This window comes from Neovison vison, chromosome 8, assembly GCF_020171115.1.
Source record: "Neovison vison isolate M4711 chromosome 8, ASM_NN_V1, whole genome shotgun sequence".
NCBI classification, from domain to species: domain Eukaryota; kingdom Metazoa; phylum Chordata; class Mammalia; order Carnivora; family Mustelidae; genus Neogale; species Neogale vison.
This window is the reverse complement of record NC_058098.1, coordinates 100,001,555-100,018,573: the sequence shown is the minus strand read 5'-3', so window position 1 is coordinate 100,018,573 and position 17,019 is coordinate 100,001,555. Positions and strand designations below refer to the sequence as shown.

At 38.6% G+C, this 17,019-nt stretch overlaps 1 protein-coding gene across 6 annotated transcripts in view; it reads right to left on the bottom strand.

Annotated features, from left to right (window-relative positions):
* CTNNA2 (catenin alpha 2) overlaps window positions 1-17,019 on the bottom strand; it is a 1,151,183-nt gene that overhangs the window by 253,794 nt on the left and 880,370 nt on the right. For all 6 annotated transcript variants that reach the window (XM_044261515.1, XM_044261516.1, XM_044261517.1 and 3 more), the window contains one exon: window positions 15,223-15,375. In XM_044261515.1, coding sequence (XP_044117450.1) covers window positions 15,223-15,375 — 153 coding nt within the window. The remainder of the gene's footprint in view (window positions 1-15,222; window positions 15,376-17,019) is intronic.

Below are 17,019 nucleotides of genomic sequence, written 5' to 3'. Positions count from 1 at the left end.
TCTACTTATGGAGACAGAAATTAGTGAGAGTTTTGAGTAACAGCAATTTCAGATGTAATTATAATTAAGAAATAGAACTTCAACCTATTTCTTCTGTCATCTGGTCATTTTATTCAGATAAAATAATGTGTATTACAAACTCACCAATGTAGGTAAGGAGCACTAAATGTACACAATTAAATTTATGATATACATACTTATTTTCCTTCAAGATTACAGAGAAGTGATCTTGACTAGAGACTCTTTTGTCCAGAAATCTATGGTGATTTCTGTAGCATTTTTGGTTGTCACAACCAGAGGACAAGGTACTACTGGCATCTGGTGGGCAGAGTCCAGGGATGCTGCTGAACCTCCTACAATGCACAGGAAAGCTTTTCACAACAAAGATTTATGAGCATAAACGGCCAATAGGGAAGAAGTCGAGAAACCCTACTGTAATTATGTTTTCCTCATTAACCACCTCGATCTTCATAATCTCTATGCATGTATAAAATTTCACTCAGAGGAGATCAGCTCTTCTAAAGTCATGATCACCCACATGTTATTCCAGAATGTTACACAATCCCAAGTATACCACTGTAACAGCTACTAAGGCACTAACTTTCTGCAAAATCGTAAATTTCTTTGAACAAAGAGTTGAGTCCTTTGAAAGCTTTTGTGGAAGATAACTTAATAAGTTATTGTGGCTAGGAAACGACAAGCAAATTTGTGAAAATGAAAACCTCACTTAACTGCCTTCCTCCTTGGAGGAAAACTTGTAATGGAAATAGTCACTTCACAGTGAAGTTCTCCAAGACAGGCTGAAGAAATATAAGTTTCAATACTCTCCTTGTGGATTTATACTTGGATTTTTCAGGGTAAGAAAATCACTTGTACAAATGTCATTGGTACTTTTTGACCGTGAGAAACTATTCAGAATTCTGTGGTAGCCATTTATTGATGGTATTTGAGCAAAAGCTCTTCCTCCAAAACTCTAGTGAAGCAAGTGGGACAAAGACTGAATTGTTTTCATTTTGAGAAAAGCAATTGTTACTCTCAAAATTCCAGGCAAAAATCAAACAAAGAGAATTCAGTGGATATTAGATTCCTCCCTCCCTCAAGGGAAAAAAAAAAAAATCAGGGGAGGTAATGGGCAATAATACAACCAGTATTTGTAGAAATACAAGGCACTAAAACCTACAGATATATTTAATGCCCATTTAAAGGGTTTCTGGTGATAGGAGGACCATGGGGATAAATAACAGAGGTCAAACAGAGTGTATGAAGTCAATGAGAGGGCGAAATGGTCCTCAAGGCAAAATTCAAGGGCAAAGAATTAGCAAGATTCCAATTCATGAAACTGAGTTGTGTCAGGTAGAGCAGTTATTGGAGGAAACCAGATTCCCTACCTTCCTGCCCATCAAATCTTCCTCTCCCCAATTTCCTCTAACACGAAGCCTCCAGTCTTCCTTCTTCTGCCCTGAGCTTCTGACCTTGCCATGGCAGTCTGAACCACACTTCTTGCACTGTTCCTAACTGTATTTCCAGCTTCCTCTGCAACAATGTGACCTGTCCTCAATCCCTGACTACCCCTTCAGTGAGGATCTGGCTAGATCTTTGTCAACTCTATACCTTGCCTGGGTGGGGATGAACCCGAACTTCTTCCCCAGATGGATATGTTAGAACTTTGGGGACAAAGACCTGCCTGGAGTCATGTTTTTAGAATGGGCACGTAAGAAATACACTAGTTTGAATGTAAATTGCAATTTTTTTGTTTTTTTTAAGCTCCATGTAACAGATACTTGAAGGTGCCTACTTGAAAAGACTTGACTTTTTGAGCTACTTGATTATGGGATCAAAACAGCCTCCTTAGCTGGGTGTTGCAGTGGAATAGGTCAAATCACTGCCTATTTTTAGCTTATAAAACTACTGATCCATAGGAAATTCTGCTGCCCCACTGCCGTTAACAACCTCCAAGCTTCTGTCTCCACATGGAAACTGTCATAACATTTTATAAAAAGTCTGCAACACTATTTTTCATACAGGCAGTCTGAAGTGCATTTTTGCCCATACGTTACAGGCTTCAACGTCAAAGCATCTTGTGTTTTGAAATTAAGTTACAAACCAACCTTTTTAGAAAATTTAAAATAAGAAAACAAAAAATAAGAAAAACTATGTGGGTGGGTGAGGGAAGCCAGTGGGACTGATGCCTTGGATCCTTCCACATAAACCTGGTAAAGGAGTCATTCACTCAGGACATTCTAGAGATTTCAAAAAATATGTTTGTGTTTTCAGGCTTCCAAGAAAACATTTAGGAAAGATAAATCATGGACTCTTATTGTTTTAGCATAGAAAAGAACAACTTGTCAGTCTAAGTAAGAAACTATATTTTGGTGGCAAATGGTATCATATGAAAACATTGACTCAATTCCCAGGTACCTTGGATATGTGAAATTCGCACGCTGTGGCAACTCTAGAATGTCTGAATAGGAGGGCAGCAATCTAGTTGGGAATGGCAATGGGCAAATTTCTGGAAGGTGCATTTGTATAACAAGCAGTTTTTACTTTGGTTTTGTATTAAAGGCCAATTAAACCATTTTTCCCCCTAAAGATGTTCATACTGTATCTTACATATGATTGAAAAAAATATGTGTTCTTTAGATCAAGGAATGCATGTCTATGTCTAATCTACATACCCACACAGTCATATATGATAGAGTGACTTTGAGGGGCAGAGAATACTTTTTGGAGATTGGAGTGGGACATGCTATAGAATGCCATACCACCTGCTGTTCCTTGGGACCATTCATGACAATTGACTTTTACCAGCAGGCACTAATAAGCCTGCAGGAAAGGGGGGGGGATGCAAGATTTTAATTCATATAAATAAATCATCTCATAAGCAATTTGGCTAATATGCAGATTTTTCTCTCTGGTAGGCATTGACCTCTGTCCTTTATTTGGCTCCCACCTACATAATCACCAAGTTTATTAACAGCCATTCAAACCTATCTTGCAGATACTGGGTCAGTCACAGTCACAGATGAAAGCCATAGGAGTATGATAAGTACTGACGGAATCCATATATTTGGTTACCTGATGCCCCAAGGTAGCTTAGCCAACTATACCCCAGGCTTCAATTTTATGTTTACTTGAGTCAAGAGGGCATTAATGAACTATTGCAGTGACATGTTCTTCTCATAGTCCCCAAATTCCAGTTTCAATCACAAACCTATTCTAGAACAGGACAATTATTTGAGCTTTCCCTTTTCCTAGAATCTGAAATCACGAAAGGTCCCTAGAATACAGAATGTCAAAGATGGACAGGACCTAAGTGGTGAGGTACCTGATGCAAACTATTGGGGTCAGAGGATTACAGTGATTTGATCATTCTCACCACTGGAGGGTAGATCTTTACACCATCAGAGAAATTCCAGTCATCAGATGCAAAGCACCCAGTGTTGATTTTTAAGGTAAGGGTTGAACGTACATGTATGCTGAGCCTCAGGCTGGCCACAAGGCTCTGTAAAGTTAAACTCCATAACCTTCTAAAGCTAATGGAGTAGCAGTTATCTGAAAACATTTTAGTTCAAAAGAGCAATGCCCCAACATACCATTCCTCTCAAACTATAGCTCCAGGCTGGCCAGGGGGCTTTGTGATCTAAAAAGCCCTTAGCACTAACAAAGACTGAACACATGAGCATCAAAACTGTTTTTTTCCTGGGCAATTAAAAACTTCTTCATATTAAAAAACACACACATCATTTTCAGTGGGGCTCAATTTTTTATTTTTTGCACTGATGGCTCTGACCTTAATAATGTAAGGTTATACTACACAGCAAAGTCTCTGAATTAGCTGGACTAAATATACATCCCTTTAAACAGTTGCAGAAAACACAACTAAGGAGAAAATACACACACACACACACACACACAAATAGAGAGAGAGAACAGTTACTCCTTACACGGATGATGAAACAATAAAACTCATTATTTAGTAGGACAAAAAACCAAATATCTCCTACCCATCTGCAGCAGTGACACTGAACGTCACCTTCCAAAGTCTGATCTGGCAGCACCACAATCACAGCCCAGACCCTGGGTTCTTCCGAATCTTCCTAATATACAATACTACTACTTTCTCTCAATTTTGGAGAGTAGACTAAAAGAATATTAATATAGTGCTAGGTTAAGATATTATTATGGTGAGGACGAACTGTTAATAAATGTAAAAGGCTAATGACCATAACTATAAATGTATATACATGAATAGAAAAGGAGAGAGGGGTACCAGGAGGCAATTCTTCGTCACTCACTTGTCAGCTGGTGATTTGGATGACTTTGGTCAGGCTGCTTTCAGTTTCCTTGGGCCTCATTTCCAGATCGGCAAAACTATGATATTGATGATTAAAGCACCTACGTGTAATGAGGACTAAGAGACTACAATAATATCTAGCATAGAAAAGCTAAGTGTTGATTATCTTTCCTCTTCTTAGGTATGAGCAATATAGTTAACCGGCCTCTCTTTTCCGGACATTTCTTCTAAGTGTACTTACCTCATCTTTTGGATGAGTCATGGTAGGACAAGTTTTTATCCAGATGCCAGGAAATGAAGATTTTGTGGAAATTAACAGTTCATCTTACATCTAAAAAATAACTTGACTTCAAAATATGGCCTTGCACTTTGCATATCGACTATGTTGTAAAGATTGAAATGTAACCCGGAAGTGTTTACATTACATGGGTAGTTAACTCAAGGAACGCAGGAGACCTCTGACATGAAATACTTAAAATCTTTAGAATCTGCGATTTGCAAGCAACCTTGAAAGTCCATGGCAATTAATAATTAAAGTGGGCATAAATGATGCAGGCTCTGGAGATGAAGATCCACGAAGCTAGTAAGTAAGCTTAACTTATGCCCAATACCAGTACCAAAAGCAACTTAGATTATCTGCCATCTTAGATTATCTGGGTGTATGGGAATTCACTTGCAATGATATGTGTTACATCCAGGGATGTGTACAGTCCAATATGGCTCCTCTCTGAAATGAGACTGGAGAGATATGGAACCTGTATAGAAGTAGTTAACTTTTCCAAGCAATTACTTTGGGGCCAGGCACTGTACTCAATACTTACAAGGACAGGATTCTATTTTTTATGTACACCTTGGACAAGAGCCTGGGGACAGTGTTGCCCAGGAGTTAACAGCATGGCCTCTGGAATCTAGGATACCTGGACTGGTACATGAATTCTGCCTCTAGCTGTATGACATTGGGCAAGTTATTAAGCTTCTTGAAACCTCAGTTTTTTCATCTGTAAAATGGAGTGGAAAAATAATAGCTACTTCCTTGGGTTGTCAAAAGCATTAAATAAGGTAATGAGAGCTTACAGAGAACCCTAGCCCTATATTTAAATAATTATTTTTTTAAAAGATTTCACTATTTGTGAGAGAGAGAGAACACAATCAGGGAGAGTGGCAGGCAGAGAAGCAGGCTCCCCGCTGATCAAGAAATCCCATGCAGGACTCAATCCCAGGACCCTGGGATCATGACCTGCGCTGAAAGCAGATGCTTAATCGACTGAATCAACCAGACATCCCTAAATAATTATTAAGAGTTTTAGGTGAGTGCTAGAACTTTTTGATAATGTTTATTGTGTGCTATAGGAAAAAAATGCATAATATGGCAGATTTTAGGAATCAGGAAATTCAAAGAGGGATGGAGTTGAACTATACACTTCTTCAAAGACAGAAAAAAAATCTGTAAGTTTAACATGTGCTTAAACTGAACAAAACAGCTCTTTATAAAATATTATAATTTTCAGATTTGTTATGGCTCAATTACTTGAGAAATTCCACAAATTCAGTTCAAATGTACTAATTGGATTGGGGAGGGCAGCACTGAGAAAAAAAAATGATAATATTCAGTTTGTACTTTAAAAAAAAATGCATGGAGATCCAGTTCCATCAATGTAGTTTCTGATGCAGCTTTTCTTGATTTTCTTTTTGGTTCACAGTTTGAATCAAGATCCTATAATTTGAAACGTTCTACTGCATTTGTTTAAACCCAAGATATTTGTGTAGGGTTTTCAGGAACACCCCATCAAGAAGCTCTAGGCAGAGCCAATCAAGAACCAGTCTGACAATGTAGGCTATGTTTTTTAAGAGTTCCAGGTGATTTCACTGATGCCTCATGTCCAAAGGTCATCCAGACTTCTGTCTGTCTCACAGCCTAACACCCAACGCATTGGCTCAACCCTGGAACTATAACCCAAACCTAAGCACTTCCGCCTACACCTCCACTGCCTCTCCTCTAGTCAGAGCACCAATCCCCTGCTGGCTGATTGGATCCTTTTATCTATTCTTCCTTTTACTTTTGCCACTCTCCTGTACATTTCCCAGAGAGCAGCACAGTAATTCTCAAAATGGAAGTCAGATCATGTCATCCTTTGTTCAAAGCCTTCAATAGATTAAAATATCTGAGCAAAATACAGTCTTTACACCCAGCCCTCAATCTCATCTCTGAAATGTCTCCTCTCCCTCTGAGCTGCAAGCACACTGGTCTCTTTGTTCTTGATCAAACATGCAAGTACACTGCTGCCTTGGGGGTCTTGGCTCTTTCCGTTCCCACAATCTGGAATGTTCTTCCACTTCCTTCAGGTCCCTGCTTAGTACTCATCTTAGGAGACAATCCTCTTTGCCCACACATGCCCTCCTTCATCTTTTCTTTATCTCCCTGCTCTGTTCTATTTTGATCTTCAGCACTTAGTTCCCCCTTACTTATTGTACATACTTGTTCTCTGTCCTTGCCGAAAGAACACATGCCCCATGAGAGCAGGAAGTTTACCTGGCTTTGTTGGTTATATTGCCAGCAACTGTCAGCACCCGGTTGTGTTTGTTTTGTTGTTGAATGAATTTTTCTGAATGAAGTGGAAAGACTAATTGAGAAAAGCTATTTACTCAAGGCTGAAACAGAAGCAGTTTGTGCTTTACTAGTGATCATATTAGCGATTCTGAATATTGGGATTTGTCCCTTATTTCAAACCTTCCACTTGCTACAGATACAAGTCTTGCTCTGCGTGGGGGGCTGCCATCCGCTGTAACTAAGAGGACGAAGCAGAGACTTGAGATCCCCTTGTCTAACTCACTACTGTTACGGCCTTGATCGTGTGCTTTACTGCACCAGAACCAGCTCCCTCTCCCACATCCTCAGTAACCCAGGATCCGGACAATCGCGTGTTCGTGAGGTGGTGGGCAGGAAAGAAATGACAGCAGAGATAGGGGCCCTACCTCAGGAGCATCGTGACCGAGTTTGTTCAACTTCTCCCACGCCAGCAAACAGCAAGCTTTCTACTTGGTAGAAATAGGTGATCTCCACATTAGTCCTTCTTAAATTTGAAATTCCTCCTTTGTAGTAAGTTAGGGAATTAAATAAGCACAATGCCCCTTTAGTAACCCCAGAGGCACTTGTTTGGGGACCTACAGCCAGGCTGTTAAAATATATTACCTCAGGAGTCAAAAAGTTGGCAGTATCCCTGGCAGCATTTATTATTTTACTATTCTTTAGGCAACATCTGTTTATTGAATACCTGCTAGCTGTTCAGCCACATGCTGCAGTGTAGTTAGGAATCAATTAGACATGGCCTCTTTCTAAAGGAATTGCTAATCTAGCAGGAGAAATATCAGACAGTCATAGAGCTGGATGTGTGCAAATCAAAAAATAAATAACGTTCCACAAACGCAAAACGCACAGGGAACTGATCCCATTTAGGGATGTAATCTTCAAGCTGAAAGCTGAATGGAAAGGAAGTGGTAGAATGGGGAGTCTGTCAGGAAAGAGACAGCACAAGCATAGGCCTAGGTGGGGAAGGAGCTTGGCCCACCTGACAAGTGGAAGATGGCTTGTGTCAGGCTGATATGTTGTGGAAAGTGGAAGAAGACAAGAAGACTAGCCTGGAGACTGAAGAAGAGGCTAGGTCATGCAAACCTTGCATAGTTCTTTAACAGGTTGGTCTTTTGCCTGAGAACAATAGGAAGTATCTGAATGGTCTTGGGCAGGGACACTACATGACTGATTTCCCTTTTAGAAGTTCCCCCCTGGCTGCTGCTATGTGTAAAAGGGACTGAAAGAGGGCCAGGCAGATGAGGGAGAACTGCCAGCCAGGAGGATACTAAGGTCCATCAGACAATAGCATGTGTAGCTTGTATCCATACTCTTTTGGTGCATATCATAGAGATGTAGGAGGAGAAAGAAGAGAGGTGCATTGACTGTGTAGGAAACCAATGGAAAGGGTAAAACCAGTTTGGACGTTCTGAGAACAGCTATATTGATTCTGCATCTCATTTTCCAGATTAGTTTTTATTTCCTTTGCAGCAATGATTATTTTGCCCTCATTTTCACCCCTACCCAGGACACATTACTTTGGTACTAAGTTGCCACAGCTTGCATTCCATTCCTCCAAAGCCTTGGAAAGAAGGTACTACAGGGGTCCTCTGATCAGTTCCACACACCCTAAGAGTCAGCTCTGCCTTGAAGCCTTTAGCTAAATGGCAGAGGGGATGAGTTAGCTGGCTTTTGGAGATTAGGGAAAATAGCCACATTAAAAAAAAAAAATCATTTCTTCTGGTGATACTTCCTATAGTGGCTGATGCTATAGACCACAAAGCATCATAGCACCTGTCATAACAGGTGTACCCTGGTGTAAGTTCAACAAACCCTGGTGTAAGTTCACCTAGTCTTTATTAAGTATTACCAACACTGTAGGGAAGAAAACCATATAATTTTACTTGTTAAGGCAATCACAAAAAGCCAAATTAACTTTTTTTCTGATTCATATTTTGCTAATATTTTATTTGCCTTAAACTGTCCTTTTCAGAGATTTTCTAAGGATTACAACATTGTGTCATAGGTTGTGACACCATCCAGTCACTGCATCACACCAATCTCTATGAATAGCAAATACAAATTGGAGGAAATTGGCCCACAAATGTGAAAAAAAAAGCCATACAATTTGATAGAAAATTGAATATACTAGCATGAAACTCAATAACAAAAAAAAATTGAAAAGCTATAACTATCACCATTGATTCATAGATTATTTTATGTATTCACTCATTCTCCATTCAAAATGAGCTGATATATAACTCTTACATAATTTTCATTAATGGCAATTCAGAGTTCTATCAGAAGTTCTTAAAGAGGCATCCAGTGTGCCCGGGGAGAATCATGAGGGGTGTTTGGCAGAAGAAGGCTCTAAGTGAAGGAAATGCAGGAAGTGGATGAGGCACCAAGATCACCCACAAACTTATCTAAACCAGCTCTCTCTGGGATTTCTATGTCTAGCCCCAAAGGAGTAGCCAATAAGAGACCCACACTCCTGCTAAGTATAACAAAAAATGCAGACTAAAAATCACTTCCTTGAAAGTACAGAACAGCTGCCACAGGGCTCAAAACCCAGACTAGCTCAAAAAGAGATGCTCACTCAGGGGAGCCCACCTTTGTGCACTTCACTTTCTCCCCAGGAATTTGTTAATTCTTAGTTTTGGAAGAGAAACTGAGACACCAGATGGAAGGTAGCTGCTGAGAAGAAGAGAATTATTTAGAGTTTCCAACAACCTCATATATGTCTGGAGAGGCAAAAACTAGTGTTTGGGACATCCAAGGAAGCAAAGGTCTCATGGAGAAGGGGGCTGGTTCAAGGACTGGCACTTGATCACAGGGTTTTTTTTTCTATTAAGTTACACATACCAACAGCCAAATTAGGGGCACCTGGGTGGCTCAGTTGCCTAAGCATCTGACTCCTGATTTTTGGCTCAGGTCATGATCTCAGGATTGTGAGATCCAGCCCTGTGTTGGCTCTGAGCTGGACGTGGAGAAGGCTTAAGATCCTCATTCTCGCTCACCGCCCCTCCCCCACTCTCTGCTCCTACCCACCCCATTCCCCAGGTGGGCAGGAAGAAGCAAATTAAAAGCATCCAAAAAGCCAACTAAATTTTCAACCATATCATGATGGTGGGAAAACAAAAACTGGAGAAACTGCTTCATAAATAAAGTGAGATACTTAGTAACACATCTGGTCCTCCTGCACCCCTAAAAGATTATTCCATAGGACTAGGGTAAAAGAAAGGAAGACTACACCTGCCAAAGTGTATAAACTAGCCTCAAATCATTGCAGTCTTTGGATTGAAATGGTGTATATCTCTGCTGCCCTTTAATTTTTTTTTAATTTTTATTTAAATTCCAGTTAGTTAGCATACAGTGTAATATTAGTTTCAGGTATATAATTTAGTGATTCAACACTTCTATATGACACCTGATGCTCATCACATCTGATGCCCTTTAGAGAACAGTGAATCCTTTCTGGAAAGAGAAAATACTAGCCAGACTCTATAGTCTGAATGTTGGTGTCTGTCCTCCACAATTCATATGATGGAATCCTAATATCCAATATGATATACTAGGAGATGGAGCCATGGAGACTCCAAGGTCATAAGGATGGTGAATGAATGGAATTAATGTTCTTAGAAAAGAGACTCCACAGAGATCCCTTATACCTTCCATTATGTAAGGACACAGTGAGAAGGCGCTAGCTATCAACCAGGAAGAGGGCCTTCACCAGAATGCACCCATTTTGTTGCCTTGATCTTGGTCCTCCCAGCCTCCAGAACTGTGAGAAATAAATTTCTGTTTATAAACCACCCAGTCTGTGGTATTTTCTTATAGCAGCCCAAACATACTACAACATGGACCCTTTATACTTTTTCATACAAATGTTGGCCATTTAATAAAAAAATAGCTGACATAATTAAAAAATCCATAACCAAGATAAAAATCAAGTAATAAAAACAGACACCATGATAAAATCTGTCTCTATTTTGGAAACCTCACAGAGCTCCATAATAGCTTACTTAAACAAATTCAAATTCAATTAAATGAAACATGGCACATTCCAGTTATCCATCAAACATCAGGGGTGAGTCATAACGAAGATTTTTACTTCATTTTGAATGTTTGATGGCTGACAGCTTTAAGCCCCAGCTCTCTCCTTTCCATCTTGCCCCACAACTGCACAAGCAGGTAAGAAAGCCCACCTTTTTTTTTGATGCCAGTAGAGAAGTTTGAACCATTCACACCCAGCTCCCACACAGAGGTTTCAACCCCAATTCACCTCCCTAACATGATAAAAACCAAAACCACTTTTTCTTCTTTGTGCTGAAACTACTATGGACTAGCGTGGGTGCCTGCTCTGCTAGTCCTCAAAAGTCCCTTTTTGTGATGAATAAATCTGCTCATACCATATTCCTAGGTGTGCTGCATCATCAGTCTTAAAATACAAGCCATTTTTTGTGTGTGGCTGGGGAAGAGATAACCTCTCTGGGGTAACCACAAAACAGAAACAAAATTGACCCAAAAATTAAAGTTCTTTGACTTGGACTTTAAAAATAACTATGATTAACATATCTCTTTAAAAGAGAGGACCTCATAATGAATGTACTAGAGAACTGAAATCAATGAAAAAAAGTTAACTAGAAATTTAAAAATAATTGAATACAATAAATCAGTTTCAAGCATATTGGACACAGATGGAAGCAGGATGAGTAAGCTGAAAACTAGGTCAATAAAAAATAACCAGATAAAAGTATAGCTTAGGGAAAAATTAAGCCTTAAATGCATATATTACTAAAATAAGAAAGGCTAAAAATCAATGATGTAATTATTTATTTTCCAAAAGTTAGAAAAACAGTAAGATATACCAGAAGAAAGCAGAAAAAATATGAAGATAACAGCATAAACAGATAAATAGAAAATAAAGAAAATCTACAAAGCTTAAACTTGCATTATAGAAAATATTATTAAATTGATAAATCTCTGGTAAGCGAGAAAAAAAGAGAGAAGGTACCAGTTATCACTATAAGGAATAAAAAATTTTTGTTGGGCGCCTGGGTGGCTCAGTGGGTTAAGCCGCTGCCTTTGGCTCAGGTCATGATCTCAGGGTCCTGGGATCGAGTCCCACATCGGGCTCTCTGCTCAGCAGGGAGCCTACTTCCCTCTTTCTCTCTGCCTGCCTCTCTGTCTACTTGTGATTTCTCTCTGTCAAATAAATAAATAAAATCTTAAAAAAAAAATTTTGTTAAATAATGATGCAGATACAAATTATTTTTAAAGGGAGAATATTATGGATAATTTTATATCAAACAATTAGAAAATTAAATAAAAATAACAAATTCCTAGACTATAACTTATTAAAGCTGACCTGAAAAGAAATGGAAAATCTAAATGTTCTTATGTTTAGTAAAAATAATTGAATCTGCAATTTGAAAACCTTTCTTCAAATAAACACCTATGCTTAGATTGCTGTGTCAGTGAATTCCTCCAAATGTTGAAAAGAAATAATAATAAGTAATGGCAATCTAACTCATTCATGTCTAAAAAATAAAAATAATTCTCTACTCATTTTTTGAGGGAAAGCATAATTTAGATATCAACACTTCTGAAGGAGATTAAAGGAGACAAAAAATATGTAATTGTCTCAAAATGTGCAGAAAACTTGTTTGAAACAATTTTATAATCTTAGTGAATGAATAATAAGAGAGAATTAAATTAAGCAAATAAAAATATCTGTATAAAGTCTACAACAACAATAGGATGAATGGTAACATCAAAATGTTCTCATGGAGATCTAGAAGTAACAAAAATACTAATTTCCACAATATTATACTTTGGTCCTTGTTAGTGTAATAATGAGAAGGAAAAAAACAAGGTAAAAGAATTGGAAAAGAAGAACTACAATGATTATAATTTGCAGACAGGTCAATTGTATATACAGAACATCCAAAAGGAAACTGTCAAACTTCTGGAATTAGTAGATGAATTATCAAGGTCAATGGATATAAAATCAATATATTTACCAACTTTTTCACATTATAGACATAAACACCAAGGCCCAGAAAGATGTCCACTTCTATACAAGTACTTTCAAAATGAGAAAACTAGTGATTCTCAGTCTAGTGCTCCAGCTTTTTTTTACAGATATGCATCAGCAATCTAGCACTTGTTTGAAGGACATAAGCTATAGAAATGTTTTTTATTCCAGTCATCTCCAGTCAAACAGAGGCTAATCCCACATCTCAGTCCCTTCATCTCCTAGGCATCAAGACCTTCCAAAATGCTGCTGGCTGTAGTAACCACCCAGGGGTAATGTAGGGAATAACTGAAGGAAGCAATGATTTTCTGAAACACGGAATTCTGACTGACCTGAGCTTCTGCTTCTGCCACAAGTTCAGGATCAAGGATCATTCACACCGGCTGGATACCCCTACAGTGAATCCTATAGATGGGATGAGGGGCTGTAGTAAATGGGTCCAAAGTCTATCACAGGAGAAGGGAGAATGAGTAGACATGCGGGCTCCTTTGGGCTCACATTTACACAGGCCATCAAGTTTGAACCACAAGCATTAACTCAAATGAGGCTATATTTAGGATTACAGAGTAACACAAACAAGACTGGAAGTAGAGTATGGTTATCACACAACTTTAAACACATGTCCCTTTTTCTGTCCACCATGCCTGTAACACACCATTAATTAATGTTTTCTATAAATTCTGCAATTATCTTGTAAACATTGAAGTTACAAAAATGCAATGATCTATCTCAATGTAAATACTACTATTTTTTATATATGAATATTTAAAACATTTGTAGCATTCATTCAACATTATTTCTTTTCGTCTTCCTCCTCCCCTTCCCACTCTATCCCTCCCCTTTTTATACCTTCTCTTTCTTAAAACAAGGAAGTAGCCAAGGCTTCCAAGGTCAGTCTTGGGAAGACTAGATTCCTCAATTGCCAAGTGAACAGGGACATGTAGGTGGAATGTGAGGAATGACGGAGTGTTTGCCTCATAGGTGGAGACAGAGCAAGAGTCTGCCTTGGTGCCATTAAGTAGGTCTATTTTTAGCTTCAGACTGGTGTTGCCTCAAGACACTGGGGTTATGTAGGGAACCTCAAGGATTTCATTATTGTGGCCTAGGGTTTTGCACACTCAACTTGATGACTGCTGTCATGGGTGACAATGGCTCAGCTTGTGTCCTCGAGGACCAGGGGCTCCCTCTGGGTTTGCCAGAGGACTTCTGGCTGGCCTGGTGTATTCAGTCCCAGGGGAAACAGCAGTTCTGGAGTAACCAAAGAGCAAGCCAAGTCTGTGCTTAGGCCTTAATTACATCGGAACACAACCTTATCACTTACCCCAAGAAAAACAAAAAGGATTTCACATTTGATATATGTATTCAGTGTTTAATTTTGCCATTTGAAGAAAACAAGAAATAATTTATTTTATTCTTAGCTTGCATTTAAGTTGCCTGTCATTTTGAGTAATTTCAATTTATCCTAAATTAAAGTGGAGATATACCAGAGTTTTGTTGTTTTTAAGTGCTCAGAGCCTGGTCCTAATAACTATTCCCTAAATTTGCCAGGATCTTTTCCCCTTCTAAACTCTTCCTCTGGCACACACACACTTCCTATTTAACATTAAGTTTCTATTAAGTCCCACATCACTAAATCCAACCTTTGCCAAGCTGTTGGTTTTCAGCTTCTAGATATAAGCAGCTTGATTATCATTTCACTTTTATTTTGTTTGTCTTAAATAGTATTTTTTTTAGTGTTACATAGCACAATTCTGCATTTATAAAACCACTCCTAATGGATTCTCTAATGCACAGAATATATTTAGGACTCTGAACTTGGACTCATCCTACTGCCTCAAGATCCTTCATCAGAAATCCCAGTATCTCTTTGGGAAGAGGGAGATGCTTTTTTCATAAACACATAATGTGATCAGGTAATCTAGGTTCAGGGCATGGAGGGGAATAAGGAAGAAGAAAAGGGTATAGTGTTGAAACCTCCATTTGGCAATTTTAATTCTATTCCTCAAATGAAAGCTGGCATTCAGCACTCTGGAGCATCCCTTCTGTCCCTCCTCTCTCAGCCTCTACCTATTGTCCAGGAAAATTAGGAGATATGTTCCAGAACATGTTTATAGTATTGTGAGATAGAGAAAGGAGAGAATACTGATAAGCTGCCTCTTCTGCAAGGGATAGAATAAGCATCAGAAGGTAAAAGAAAGATAGGTTCCAAGACTTTATTTCTTAAGGAAAACCACAGAAGGGTTATCTACCAAAATTCCAAGAGCCATATATGGAGATTAAACCCAACAATATATTCTACTCTTTAGACTTCTCCTTACTTACCTCCACCAGCTTGTTGGCATGCTCACGGAAAACCTGGGCATATTCCTTCACTTCCTTCTCATTCCCACTCTTTGCAGCCTCAATGAGAACTAGCAAAGGGACATTGGTTTCCAAGAAAGAATCAGATATGTGATCCATCACTGCTTTCCGAAGCTGCAGTAAAAACAAAAACAAACACACAATTAAGGGATAGAAGAATGGTATATTTATGACTCTATTACTCATTTAGCAACATGGATTAAATTACTGCATGAGAATAAAAAAATTTTCTAAACCATGCCCAGTTCTCATTATCCATGGAAATAACGTTTCAACTCTTTTTAATTTTCCCAGTGCATATCATATCAAAGGAAAACAAAGAGAGATGACATAGATGCTTCTGAATTAACTGTATTATACGTCATTTTGAAAGTTACATATATGGTCTGTAGCTTCATACATTATAGGCCAGGCCCTCTCCTGTCAAAAATCTATTTTCCTTCTTCATTGGCTTAAATGTCTCCCTTCAGAAAGTTTTGAATCATGACAGCTCAAAGACACAGGACTCATTTCAAGGCTCTTTAGAAAAAAGAAAAATCTAGGCATCAACCAGCAAGTGTGGAGAACTTTAGATGAAGAGATGGGCCTTGAAGTCCCTCCTAAAACCTCACCTTTTTGCAGTAGCCTGCCCTTCCTGCATCCATTGTTTGAAACTGATTTGGTAGAAACATGAAACCTCTTATAATCTCAAAGTGCTATGATGATATAGTTGCAATGCTCCAGAAAGAAGTACTTAGACTTATTCTTCAAGGTAAGTAAAAACAAACATACCCAAATATCTAACAATGTATAATTAGACATCATTTCCACATTGTTAAAATGGGAAGCAGGGCAGCTATGTGGGGAAAAAAAAAGAAACCATACCTGGAAAATCACCTCAGGGCTGCTTTGCTCATTATTGTCAGGATGTATACACAGAACAAACATCCAAATAAATGCAAGAGAAGATGGTAAATAATGTGCATGTTTTCCAAATAACTATACCTATTCAGGAGTATGCAGGCAAATCTTTTGTAGGCTGATACATACATATTTATTGTTGGTCAAAAGAAGGAAGACTTTGAGCAAATCTCAGTTCCTTTTTGTGTTAATTACCATAAAATATGTATGTGTGTATATATAACTTAGTTTGGTTTACCTCTGAATTGGGCTTGATATTTCACTACATAAAATATATAAAGCCTATGCGAAGTTAACATTAGTCAGCTACTTATTTGGCAGCGTGTGTTAAACTACAGCTCAGGAATAATGTGAGCTATTGGTGAGCTCATATATTCCACACACAATGTACCAGACACTCAAGTAAGATCTTTATATATAATATCATTTAATCCCCAAAACAACACCATAAAATAGGCACTATTCTTATACCAGTTTTTCAAATGAAGAAAATGGGACTGAGAAGTGTTAAATAACTTGTCTGCAATCATAGGGTAGTAAGTGGCAGTGCCCCCATAAGAAGGTCTCAAGGGGACAGTGCAGTAAACACTTGAAACTAATCTGCCATGGCTGTCTTCCAGGACAGAGTCCCACATGAAGGAGAAACCATTGGGAGTATAATCAAAATTAAACTTGACAGGGACAATAGAGATAAAAGAAAAAGAAGGCCCAGACGAAGTGGGGGAGAGGAGCAGAGAGCCAGGCTATCTCACTAATCAAGCCACCATATTTCTTAACATCACACAAAAATAATAGAAGTGAGAGCTCTGTGAAGCTAGAATAGCTAAGTGCTTCAAGTCTCTTTCTAAACTTTCAAGG